Raw genomic sequence first — 13,689 nt, forward strand, 5'->3', positions numbered from 1 at the left:
ACCAGTTTGCATTCCCATCAGTAATGCACAAGAGTTCCTTTTTCTCCACATCATGGCAAATGCCTGCTGTCTCTTTTGTTGTTGATTTTAGCCATTCTGACAGGTGCGAGGTTGTAGTTTTGATTTGTGTTTCCCTGATGGTGGTGATGAACATCTTTTCATGTGTCTGGCCATCTGGATGTCTTCTTTGTGGAGAAATGTCTGTTCATGTCTTCTGTCCATTTTTTGATTGGATTATTGGTTTTTGGGTGTTGAGTTGTATCATTTCTTTATATATTTTGGATACTAACCCTTTATCACATGTCATTTGCAAATATCTTCTCCCATTCCACAGGTTGCCTTTTAGTTTTTGTTGTTACCTTCACTGTGCAGAAGCATTTAATTTTGATACAGTCCCGGTAGTTTATTTTTGCTTTTATTTCCCTCGCTTTAGGAGACATATCTAGAAAAATGCTATGATTGATGTCAAAGAAACTACCGTCTGTACTCTCTTTTAGATTTTTATGGTTTCGAGTCTCACATTAGGTCTTTAGTCCATTTAGTGTGTGGTGAAAGACAGTGGTCCTGTTTCATTCTTTCGCATGCAGCTGTTGGGTTTTCCCAATGCCACTTGTTGGAAGAGACTTTTTCCCATGGCATATTCTTTCCTCCTTTGTTGAAGATTAATTGATCATACAATTGTGGGCTTATTTCTGATTCTTCTATTCTGTTCCATTGATCTATGTGTTTACTTTTGTGCCAGTCCCATACTGTTCTGATTACTACAGCACTGTACTATAACTTAAGTCTGGAATTGTGATACCTCCAGTTTTTTCTTTTTCAAGATTGCTTTGGCTATTTGGGGTCTTTTGTGGTTCCATACAAACTTTAGGATTATTTGTTCTAGTTCTGTGAAAAATGCTGTTGGTGGGTTGGAAAAGTGAGCAACTCTTGATCTTGAGGTCTTGAGTTCAAGGCCCATGCTGGGTGCAGAGATTACTTAAATAAATAAAACTTCAAAAAATTGCTGTTGGTATTTTGATAGAGATTGCATTAAATCTGTAAAATGCTTTGGGTAGCAATTTTTTGTGTGTGTGTGTGTTTCCATAAGCATTTCATCTTTCCATTTCTTTGTGCCATCTTCAATTTCTTTCATCAATGTTTTACAGTTTTCAGAGTACAGGTCTTTCACCTCTTTGGTTTATTCCTAGGTATTTTATTATTTTTGGTGCAACTGTAAAAGGGATTGCTTTCTTAATTTCTCTTTCTGCTGCTTCATTATTAATGTATAACAATGCAAGAGATTTCTGTACATTGATTCTGTACCATGAAACTTCACTGAATTCATTTATTGGTTCTAACAGTTTTTTGGGGAATCGATAGGGTTTTCTAAATATAGTATCATGTCATCTGCAAATAGTTGAAGTTTTACTTCTTCTTTACCAATTTATTATGCTGAGGTATGTTCATTCCCTCTAGACCTATCTTGTTGAGGGTTTGTATCATGAATGGATGTTGCAATTTGCCAAACACTACTTCTGCATCTATGAAATGATCCTATAGTTTTTATCCTCTCTTATCAATGTGATGTATCATGTTGATTGATTTGAGAATACTGAACCACCTTTGCATCCCGGGAATAAATCCCACCTGATTGTGGTGAATGATTTTTTCAAATGTATTGTTGGATTTGGTTGGCTAGTATTTTGTTGAGGATTTTTGCATCTAAGTTCATCAGAGATATTGGCCTGTGGTTCTCTTTTTTTGTGTGTGTGGTATCTTTATCTGGTTTTAGTATCAGGGTAATACTGGCCCCACAGAATGATTTTGGAAGCTTTCCTTCCCCTTCAATTTTCTGCAATAGTTTGAGAAGAATAGGTATTAACTCTTTAAATATTTGGTAGAATTCACCTGTGAAGCTGTCTGGTCCTGGACGTTTGTTTGTTGGGAGTTTGTTGTTTGTTTTTTTTTTTATAGGTTCTATTTCATTGCTGGTAATCAGTCTGTTCAAATTTTCTATTTCTTCCTGCTTCAGTTTTGGTAGGTTGTTCTGTTTCTAGGAATTTATCCATTTCTTCTAAGGTTGTCAAGTTTGTTGGCACACAATTTTTCATAATATTCTCTTGTAATTGTTTATGTTTCTGTGGTGTTGTTATTTGTCTCTTTCATTTATAATTTTGCTTATTTGAGTCCTCTCTGTTTTTTTCTTTTTGTTGAGTCTGGGTGAAAGTTTATCAATTTTGATCTTTTCAAAGAACCAGCTCCAGGTTTTATTGATCTATTTTTTATTTTAGTTTCCATACCATCTATCTCTGCTCTAATCTTTATTATTTCCTTCCTTTTTGCTGGTTTTGGGTTTTTCTGTGTTCTTTTTTCTAGCTCCTTTATGTGTAATGGCTTACACACTTTGGGGAAAAAAAAGTGGCATTATCTGGTTGAAGTTGAACCTATGAACCAACACTACTCTTAGGTATATAAGAGGGAAATCTGGAAAATCTCTTGTCAATTCAGAAATAGAGGGATATCTGAATAGTACTCTTCGTAAATAAAAACAACAAAAAAGGAAACCACCACATATCCACCAACAAAAAAATGAATATATCATGGCATATTCATATAATGTAATATATAAAAATAAAGTAAAGCAACATTATATCTCACAGACACTGAAAACAGCAAGTCACAGAATTATATTCATTGTCCATTTATATAAAAACATGCAAAACATAGTGTACTATTAAAAGAAACATGAAATTCATGATAATAGTTACCTCTAAAGGAAAGGAGAAATGCTATCAGAGAATAACATATGAGGAGGGGATATCAAAGCAATGACAACGCTATTTCTTAAGCAGGGTGGGTGGTATGTGATTTTTTGTCTCCCTGTTCTTTAACAGCCAGTGTTATAAATACTATATTGAATCTATTCAATATTTAACAAAAACAAATTTTATTTTTATTTTTATTTTTTTTTTAAAGATTTTTTTTTAATTTATTTGACAGATAGAGACAGCCAGCGAGAGAGGGAACACAGGCAGGGGGAGTGGGAGAGGAAGAAGCAGGCTCATAGCAGAAGAGCCTGATGTGGGGCTCGATCCCAGAACGCCAGGATCACGCCCTGAGCCGAAGGCAGACGCTTAACCGCTGTGCCACCCAGGCGCCCCGAAAACAAATTTTAAAAGATAAACCCCAAGATATAAAAAGTAAACATATGCAAAAGTGTTCATTATTTTTAGGAATAAATGAATGCAAACTAAAGTACCTTTAAAACTGATTAATAACAGACACCCTACCTAAATGGCATTACTTAAAGCAAGGTGTACTGAGATTAGTACACTTGTGTACTTGGCAATGTTAATACTTAGAAACCTTCTGCAATGTGCGATATATTAAGGGACAATAAAAATGTTCGTGTACTTTGGCTCAGTCATTTCATGATTAAAATTTTAACAAAAGAAAAAAAGAGGTACAGCCACTGTGGAAAATAGTATAGAGGCTCCTCGAGAAATTAAAAACAGAAATACCATATGATCCAATAATTCCACTACTGGGTATTTACCTACAGCAGATGAAAACATTAATTAGAAAAGATACATATATCCCTATGTTTACTGCAGCATTATTTATATTAGCCAAGATATGGAAGCAACTTAAGTGTTCATTGATGGATGAATGAATAAAGATGATGTGATATATACACAACGGAATATTACACAGCCAAAAAAAGGAGGATATCTTGCCTTTGTGACAACATGGATGGACCTAGAGGATATTATGCTAGGTGAAATAAGTCAGACTGAGAAAGACGAATACCACATTCTTTCACTTACATGTGGAATCTAAAAAACAAATGAACAAACAAAAAGAATCAGACCTATAAATACAGAGAGCAAACTAATGGTTGCCAGAGGGAAGTGCGGTAGAGAGATGGGCGGAAAAGGTAAAGGGGAATGGGAGACACATGCTTCCAGTTACGCAATGAGTAGGTCACAGGCAAAACAGGCACAGCATAGGGAATGTAGTCACTGATACTGTAATAGTGTACCATGATAGCAGCTACACTTGTGAGCATGGCATAAGGTACAGGGAAGGTGAATCACTATGTTGTACACCAGAAACTAATGTAACATTGTGTCCCAACTATACTCAAAAAAATAATTAAAAAAAAAAAAAGAAAAAAGGATCCAATGCACTGGTGAACCACACCACACTTAAATTCAACTTAAACTCAAATATTTGATGAAATACTATAACCATTAGAAAGTTTTAACTTTAATTGAAAAAAAGATATGTATACTGTAAGTGAATTTTATAAATATATATGTATATTGATATAAAAAATAAAAGGTAGCATGACTTAACCAAAATAATAAATAAAAAAGGCTATAACTTTCTTGATAAGGTTTATATTATGTAGTGGGTTTTTTTTTTTTTTTTGTCTTTTTGTCATTTAAGAAGAAAACCTTTTCTGCAGTTGGTAATACTTAGAGACCAGCAGACTACAGAAATTCATCACCTTATCATCAACCTACACAAGGGGGAGGATGTGTGATTTAAAATGCAGTCAAAACAACAGCAAGAAAAGTAACCATCTATACTTAAATGTCTATGACCTAAAGAAGTACGTATTGTTTCAAGATCATCTGGTACACAAAGAAATCAGGGTGTTTGTGGTTGTTATCTGAACCTTCCCTGATAATAAAGTTAATGCTAGAAATCAGTCAATTCTAGAAGTATAAAGCAGGTTTCTTTATTTTACTACCACAGTTCATCTGCTCCATACACTAGAAACTATGTTTCCTGTTGTTTCCTAAAGCCAAACTTAGAAGGTGGTCTAGCCCAATAATCAGATCCTGGAATCTCAGATTTCCGATGAAGCTTTTTGAAGCCTTTTAAAAGACAGTCACCATGTTCAGGCAGGAGAAACTGATAGGAATTCATGATAGCTATTGCAATGAGAACAGGGGAAATTCCATCTTAAAATACTTGAACATGTTAGCATTCCTCGTAATTTTCTGATGACAAAACTGATGTGAAATATTTTCTACCCCTGATAAGATGTTCAGTGAATGACTTGATAAGAGAAAACACAAAAGGGAGTCAAAGACTGGATTCTGATGCTGCTTGTTCGGTGACCATCCCGTCATTCACTTCATGGTACACGAGGCTCTCTTACAATCCAGCCCCAGTTGACTTACCCAGTATCTGACTGCTTCTCTTTACAGATTCTATGGTTCCAGCTTCATTAAACTAGTCACCTTTCTCCAAACAGTCTCTGAGCAGTCTCTGAACTTGGCTCATGCTGGGTTTTTTTCTTTTCTATTTAGTATACCCCTCTCCTCATTTCTGCCTGAAAAACTAATATTCAACCTTCGAAGTCCGTATCAAATGTCGACTTCTGTGGGAAATCTTCCCTGGCATCACCACATAAAATCGATCATTCCCTCTATTGTGCTTACAGTGTTAGTAAAGCAGGAATCAGTCTCAAGTTGATAAATGACTGTTTTTTCCCACTGTTTCAAAATTTAATATTTACCAAACACCTATTTATTATGTGCCAAATATTATCTATGCAGAAAAGAGTTAACTGCAGGCTTGAGACTGCTATCCTTCAACAGCCTGTTTGCAAGGTTAGCCCTTGGTTAGTGTCTGGGAATTTGAATTTCGGGAGGTAATCATTTCCAGAAGATAAAAGCGGCTCACTATTTATACAAACATTGTGGCTTATGCTGAACACCTGCTTTTGGAATTCTGCTACCCGCCAGGGAGAAGGTGCCTACATGAACAGTCCCCAACAACAATCCTGACACAGAGTCTCTACTGAGCTTCCGGGTAGACAACATTTCACACGTGCTATCCCAGCTCACGGCTGGAGGAGTCAGGAGCTCCTATGTGAATCCCCCAAGAGAGGATTTTAGAGCCTACTTCTGGATCCCCCCAAACTTCATGCACTGTACCTTTTCCCTTTGAGGATTTTTACTTTGTCCCTTTCCACAGAAATCAATCATGGTGGTGACTGCAACTATATGCGGAGTCCTGTGAGTCCTTCTAGCAAATCAATAAAGCTGGAGGTGGTCCTGGGGACCCTGACACACCTATATTTCATCTCACTTGCACAACCTCCCTGTGGGAAGTAGATTATTATCATCCTTATTTAATAGATTAGAAAATGAAGGATCACAGAGATTAAGTGACATGGAATAGGACACACAATGACAAAGACAAGATTTAACACAAATTTTCTGCTTCCAAGTTTGTTGCCTGTGTGTTTCATGAGGGAAGGGAAGCAAAAACTTTCACACTGAAGGTTCAAAATAAATAACTCTCAGGTTAAATAAACAGTCTAATAATAGTTTCCTGTTAAAATTTTAAGTCTAGGCTTTTCTAATCTTTAAAATTAAAAATACGGCAATATAGAGTATTAGAGGTGGGGGGACATGCATACACCCTGAAGGAATAGTGAGTTATACACAAACTTCCTCATTGTGAGCCACTTTCCTAGATTTTCTCTTTTCCATCGTTCCTTAAGACCCTTACACCATTCTGTGGTTTGGACTTTCTCAGTTTGAGGGTCTTTATGCAGGAAGCCTTGAGTACCTTTTAGTAAAATCTTTGAAGCACAGTCGTAGTTTATTATGATGTCTGAAGAGTTTCGGGTCACTGGGTATTTCAGATAGAAAAACCTGGGCAACTTCCAAAGGCCCCTGTAAAATAAGAAAATAAAACAAGTGTGTTTTTGCTTCTCTAAAATCAGAGGTAGAATTTACCCAAATGATTTTTTTCCTAGCACTGAGATGGCTACATTTAAGTGTAATGCATATATGTCTATGGCTATATTGAAACTTCTCAGGGCATCTGGGTGGCTCAGTCGGTTAAGCGTCAGACTCTTGATTTTGGTTCAGGTCATGATCTCAGGGGTCATATGAGATCGAACCCTGTGTCGGGCTGTGGGCTCAGCAGGAAGTCTGCTTGAGATTCTCTCTCTCTCTCTCCCTCTGCCTCTCCCCACTCTTGAGTGTACTGTCTCTCTCTCTAAAATAATAAATACATCTTTAAAAACAAAAACCAAAATACAAAAACCTACTCACAGATTCTGGCCACATATTCTTAACTTCTCCTAATGCCAAATCTACGTGCTTAGGAACTGTAATTAAACTGATGAGTATTTTTCAATGAAAAAGAGTAGGAGTTCAAGGACTATTATATTCATTAATGCATTTTGCCTTGTACTTTTTATATTCCTTAATTTACCCTAGATGCAATCAGTTGCCAAGCCACTGGTCATTAGATACTTGATTCTGCTAAAATAGCTTCCCTCAGTATTCCAAATGTGTTCTAACACTGCAAATTAAAGATGATCCCTTGTGAGTGTTATATCACTTGGAAGAAAAACCCCCAAATCATGTATGTTTTTAGGGGTAAAGGTATTAAAATATTTATTTCTGCTTTGGTAGGGCACTTTTTGGCTTTGTTCCTTTAACCTAAAATATAGGTAAGATATACAATATAAATTCTTACTTGAAACCTTTCTGGATTTTCCCTTACCCTGGAATATTTCCTAATCATCAGCAAGAGACTCTGAAATGAACCCATTACAAGGAGATAATGGGATGGCTTCTAATCTGCATATGACAAAGCAACAACAGTATCTTATTATCTTATGTACATATATTGTTGAAATTTTCGAAGTGATTCCACATTACTTATTTCCTCCTCACGACTCATGTGAAGGGGACCTGGAGAAGATGACATCAGGGAGTATCTAAGGAAGTAGGCATTTACATGTGCAAATGGAGCTCTGAAAATGAGACCTTTACAGATCATGTTCTTTCAGTATGAGGTTTTAAAGGAAAGGCCATTTTAAGTGAATCAGTTCCTTCTTAATAGAAGGTTTAAGAACAGATAGGTAGAAAAATACAGGGAGTACAGAGGGAAGACACGAAAACCTTAATAACTGCAATTATACTAAAAAATTTTTTTTCAATCTATCTTTATTTATATTTCGTTCCTTTTGCAAACCACTCCTCACACCTATCTTTTTCCACTTGATCTGACACTCGTGGCCTTTGTGAAACATAATCTTGAAATCATTCCCAATTCTACTACTTATGACTGAAATCACAGAGTACCAGCAAAAAGCACTCACCTGATTCACTGTTGTGCCTACAGAGCCCTGGAGTACCATCTGAAGCATTTTGGGGTCTGCTGGATCCTGATGTGTTGCAAATGCCAGCTCCTGGGTCTTTTTCTGCATGTCTTCAATAGCAACTTCAATTGGAGTTAAGATGATCTGGGTGAAATAACATCTATTAGGTCAGTGCACTGATGGAAAACTATTTAATGAGCTTTTTATATAATCATTTTAATAACCTGTTTTCTAATTACAGAATTCTAAACTTTGGATCCCTAAATGGGGAGGGGGGGGAATGCCAGCCTTTTAAAGCACAAGCAGAGGGTAAACGAGGGATTTAGAAAAGAAGCCGAAGTTAATGACTCAGAAACGGGTAAAGCGCTAGTACGCTGCCACGTGCAGGGCAGCACATACGCTACCTCCACACCGTCCTCCCACGGCTCCAGCGTCCGTTCCACTAATCCTATTCCCGTTTGTGGACTTACCTCCTCTTTGTGAGTGACATTGACCCTTGTCTTAATATAAGGAAAGGCATGAGAAGTCGTCAGAATAGTCTTCCGTTTGAACTGCTCGTGAAGGTCCCCGTGGGCACGGCCGTCTAAAGTGAAGGGTGTACAGTACATGAAACGGCGAAGATTATAGTTTTTGTCAAAATAGGTGATTCTGTCCTTCATTTCGTATGTGTCAAAGTATGGCTCCACATAGGTAATCTGAATATACGCCTGGGGAAATAAAAAGGCCTTCATTTTCTCCCCGTTAAATCATCATTTAGTTCTTCTCCCACAAAATCGCGGTCTCGGAGCTACACCTAACGCGGCCCGCGGTCTCATCCACCATACCTTGTTAGGATCTAATTTACACTTGTCTACAGGATTGGAGTCCTTGATCACTTCAACCACATCCTCTCCAAATCTTTCTCCGTAAAATCCCTATAGTAAAAGAAAAAGAAACCTTTTACATGAAGTTAACGTTAGTGGAGAGCAGAGAAGGTCTCTGAAGGAGACTTCTGAGCAAAATTAGGCCTTTGGTGAGTTCATGTACAACCACCTGAATAATTACAATATAATTATTTAGGTTCACAAAAATTATATTAGCCTATTTACTTGATATTATTCCCATCTACTCAGTTTAACACAAAATAGAACAATTCTTTCCAATAAAAGTACAGGATTCCATATGAGGTCCTCAAGAAAAATAAAAAGGGAACAGAAAGTGACGAAAGAAACTCAGGATCTTTGATGTATAGGATCTTACTTTTACTGAGTTTGATGTGGCCTGATTTCTTGCAGACACGGGTCAGTGAATCAACACTAATTTTTATGACTGATTTATTATTCCAGAATTTTCAAATAAAAGCACTGATCTGCTGAAAGTTTTATACTGGTTTAGATTTTGAAAAGGCAACCCAGTCAAGAATGCAGTGACTTTTCCATGTAACACAGAGCAGCAGCACAGGCAACAGATGGAGCTATTCGATGGGAAAAATTACAACCGAATCTTCAAAGAAGAACCCCTACTCTTCTCTCAAAGAAAATTTTTATGATTGAGTAAATTTGGAAAATACTGTCTCAATATTTCCCAAGACTTACTTAGCTCTTGAAAAATAAGAACTCACACTTTAAGCCAATTTATGGAAGGAGAGGCCAGGGATGTCACCAGTAGAATATAATATTCAAGAAATTAATATGGGCTGAGAATTAAAACAAGCCCAGAACACTGCTTCTCAAACTCTTATGTGAATACAAGTCACCCGGGGCTCTTGTTAAAAATGGAGATTTTAATTCAGAATATCTGGGGTAGGGTCTGAGATTCTGTATTTCAATCTCCTAGATGATGTCAGTGTTTCCGGTTCATGGGCTGCATTTTGAGTAAAAAGAATGAAGAGAGGTTGGAAAGAGTAACTATAGCAGAAAAGATTGGTAAACCTCAAAAATATGAAAATTAGCCATTCATGGTGAAAATGAAGAAGTTCTAAAGGTGAAGGGGTTCTGAGAAGTGTTTTCAGGGTATGATTTCAAGCTTTTAATTTCTAAGGGAATCTCACTGGGAAACAGGCCAAAGAGATAAGGCACTTGGGTCAGAAATGTCTTGGAGTTCCAGTTCCATCATTAGTTGCTATTTAACTCCTTATGCTTTTTTCTTCTGCAAAATGTAGATAATACTATACTTTCTCCACAAATCACAGTAATTCTGAAAGGTGCAGGGGTTTCTAAAATAAGATAAAATGTGTGAAAATAGAGCCCCCCAAAAAGGTTAATGTTAATTTACTGCTGTCATGAGATTTGAAGGATTTGAAAGGTTACTGTAGGTATCAAAAAATCCTTATTCTCTAAAGGAGTGGTCTATATGGCAGGATCTGGCTTATTAAATGATTCGATCTGGATCTGAAAGTCTATTCATCATAGAGAATACACATTAAAGAGGACATTTATCAACTACCACAGCATTCACCTCCAATCTGTGAGAGATCTCTGCAAGTTTGGTTATTGCAGGCTCCTTGTACACAAATTCCTGTTCATCCAAATCCCCGAACTTGGTGCCATAAAAACCAACACGAAAGTAGGTGCCAAACATCCGCTTACCATCCTAGGTGTAGGAAAACGAAGAAACTTCAATACAAAGTTTTTTTGTTTTTCCACATTATGTTCACATTGCTACAGCATAAAATTATCAAAACATTGCAAAAAGATTTCATTCAAAATCACGAAATTGTATTGTTTCTCAAATGAAGGTAAAAATGAAGTAAATATTCTTTTTCATTATTTCTAACAAATAACATTCTGCAATGGGGACTTTTATCAAGTGACTAAATCACATATGGTTTACGTTTTTTCAGAGTTTGTACCCAGTAACTACCTCACATTGGTCTATGGTTTTAAGTCCCTATACTGTTGAGATAAATTAACTTATTTTCCTTATTTGCAAGAAAAGATACTTGGTATAACATGAACTGTGTCTTAATTATTCTGAAATTATAACATACTAAATAAAGTTTAAAAATAACACTAACATTTTTAGTTAGCATTTGCCTTTATATAATCTTTATACATATAAAGAAATGAGATCATAAAAGTTAGGAGCCAAGTATATAGCACCTGGCACAGAGGAGGCAGTCAGTACATGGCAAGACCATCCAGAAGTCTTGAAGCAAACCATTTACAATGGGTGTCCCTCTGGCAAAGAAATACTCTATGTGGAAGAGTAACAAAAAGTGGAACAGAAAGGGTAAAGTGTTCAAAAGATAAAAAAGAAAAAAATTTGACATGAGTTGGTTGTTTTAAAGTCCCCAAACCACCCTCTGCATACATTAACCACACATTCAAGTACACAGAACACGAAGACCATCTGAACTCTTCCACAGCACCTTTGAGAACAAATTCCTTCAATGAAGATAAAATACTGGGAAGCTTTCTATGCAATTCTTACAATTTATTTACAAAGATGCTTCAGAAGGGGGCTCTTGGGTGGGGACTTTGGTTAAGCAACTGATGCTTGGTTTAGGCTCAGGTCCTGATCTCCGCGTCATTAAATTAAGCCCCGTGTTGGGTCTGCTTAAGATTCCCACTCTCCCTCTGCCCCTCCCCACCTCAAATGAATAAATAAATCTTAAAAAAAAAAAAACAAAAATCTAAGATGTTTCAAAAGGATTTTGTGGTAGTGCCTATATACACAGCCACATGTAAGTATTTAAAAACCTCTGAATTCTCTTTAAGCCTAATCTGTCTTAAACTTACTCTTCCTACACTGAGTTCTTACTCAAACGCTAAAGGCTAAAGAACATGTAAAATAAATCACAAATGAAACAGATAATTAAGCAAAACAGGAAACTCTGATCCTTAATTTACTAGTTTCATAATACCGAAAAATTATAGTGACTAAAAATATCCTCACATTTCTATCCAGGAGAAATAACGTTTTGAAGAAAAAAATGTCTTTGGAGCTAAAAACAAAACAAAACAAAACAAAAAACAACAGCAACAAAACTTGAGGTTTCTGATCTAAAACAAATTTTCAGTTATTTTAAAATTTAACAGGTATAAAAACTAACTGAGTTCCTATGGCAAATGAAATCTCTCTAGAAAAAAAGGTACTCAATAAAAATTCTGATTAAAACCATCCATAAGCCAATGAAACACTGTAACAGCAAATTGTGACATACTCAAGGAATGAAGGCACTGCATGGAAAATAAAAATGGCATTTGAGAAAATACCTTGTGATTGTTATGTTTCAAAAATGTCATACACATATATACATATACATTTCTACTTTTAGAAACCACAAATATTAAAATTTTGTTATTCTAGCTAAACTCCTCTCAGAGGTGTCCAACATAAAACACTATTCCAATCTTTAATATTGTGTGGCCTTTTAAATATTTGAAGACCATGATTAGAAATTGTTTCCATTAGCTGAACTTTCCAGTTCTCAATCATCTTTATATGATAGGAATTACTATCTTGTTTGCATTTTATTAGTTTTTCAATGCTACCTTTCAAAGTGTGGCATCCCAGAAACAGAACACAATACTGCTGATGTGATCTGAGCAGCGCAGGGATCAGTGGGCTCACTGCCTCCGATATGAACTTGAATTTTATTAATGCAGCTTATAACTAGTTACTAAGCACTTAAAGCTCTTTTTATTTACTTTCTCATACTGACATTCAGTTCAAGGAAAAAAATTATTGAGTGCTTATAATGTGTTAAGACACTGTTCATCCTCAGTAATATGAAAATAAAAATGAAAAGATTTGGCTCCTCAAGAAAGTAAAGGATATACTTGAATAATTACAATACAAAGAGTTATGTGTTATAATAAAAAGTGGTATCAAGAAAGGAAAGATTAATCCTGCTGGACCCAGGTCACAGAAGAGGTGACACACAGGGTTCTACAACTCAGAAGAATGGCTAACTGGATGTGGGAAGGAAAGAAAGAACATTTCAGCAGAGAGAGAGAGAGAGAAAGGAAAAAAAGAAGATACAAAGCCATGAAACAGAATGTGAAGGAAACCATTCATCCATTCACATATTGATTGAGTGCCTACCATATATGTCAGCCAACTCTTCCAGACATTTGTGATAAATCAGTGAACAAAAGAGACAAAGAGCACGGTCAGGGTAGGTCTCACCAAAAGGTGACATCTGAGCAAAGAGGCAGAGGAGGTGGAAGAGTTATTCGTGTGAATGTCTGGGGAGAGCACTGCAGGCAGAAAGCGAGCCAGTGCACAGGCCGCAGGACAGGAGCCTATCCAGTCCGTCTGAAGAACAGGAGGGGCGCCGGGAGAGTTGAAGGGGAGTGTGCAAGAGGCAGAACGGAGCAGACAGAGGGGTAGCTCTAAGGAGTTACTGCAATTGAGAATGAATGTGTGTGCACTGGAATGGGGGAGGGAGCAGAAGGAAGGCTAAAAGTTTGAGTAAATGTTCGATTTACAAAAAGCTGTCTAGTGTAAAACCATGGACTCTATCAGGTTCACAAACCCATAATCATATAGCTTCTTCCTCAGGAAAAAAACCCCATCACTTCATCTTTTTTCCTCTTCAAAGTTTTAGACCACAATGACACTTGTTTTCTACTTTCCTA

General features: G+C 36.5%; 1 protein-coding gene across 8 annotated transcripts in view; it reads right to left on the reverse strand.

Moving 5' to 3' along the window:
- The window catches only part of DOCK7 (dedicator of cytokinesis 7), a 211,715-nt gene that overhangs the window by 7,850 nt on the left and 190,176 nt on the right, over positions 1 to 13,689 (reverse strand). For 4 of the 8 annotated variants that reach the window (XM_034653591.1, XM_034653595.1, XM_034653593.1 and 1 more), the window contains 5 exons: positions 10,562 to 10,687; positions 8,950 to 9,039; positions 8,596 to 8,832; positions 8,126 to 8,269; positions 6,577 to 6,683 (listed from right to left, as the gene is read on the reverse strand). In XM_034653591.1, coding sequence (XP_034509482.1) covers positions 6,577 to 6,683; positions 8,126 to 8,269; positions 8,596 to 8,832; positions 8,950 to 9,039; positions 10,562 to 10,687 — 704 coding nt within the window. Of the gene's footprint in view, positions 1 to 6,576; positions 6,684 to 8,125; positions 8,270 to 8,595; positions 8,833 to 8,949; positions 9,040 to 10,561; positions 10,697 to 13,689 lie in introns of all 8 variants that reach the window. The other 4 variants (XM_034653592.1, XM_034653594.1, XM_034653596.1 and 1 more) reach the window with 1 other exon arrangement.

The sequence above is a fragment of the Ailuropoda melanoleuca genome, chromosome 2 (genome assembly GCF_002007445.2).
Source record: "Ailuropoda melanoleuca isolate Jingjing chromosome 2, ASM200744v2, whole genome shotgun sequence".
NCBI classification, from domain to species: domain Eukaryota; kingdom Metazoa; phylum Chordata; class Mammalia; order Carnivora; family Ursidae; genus Ailuropoda; species Ailuropoda melanoleuca.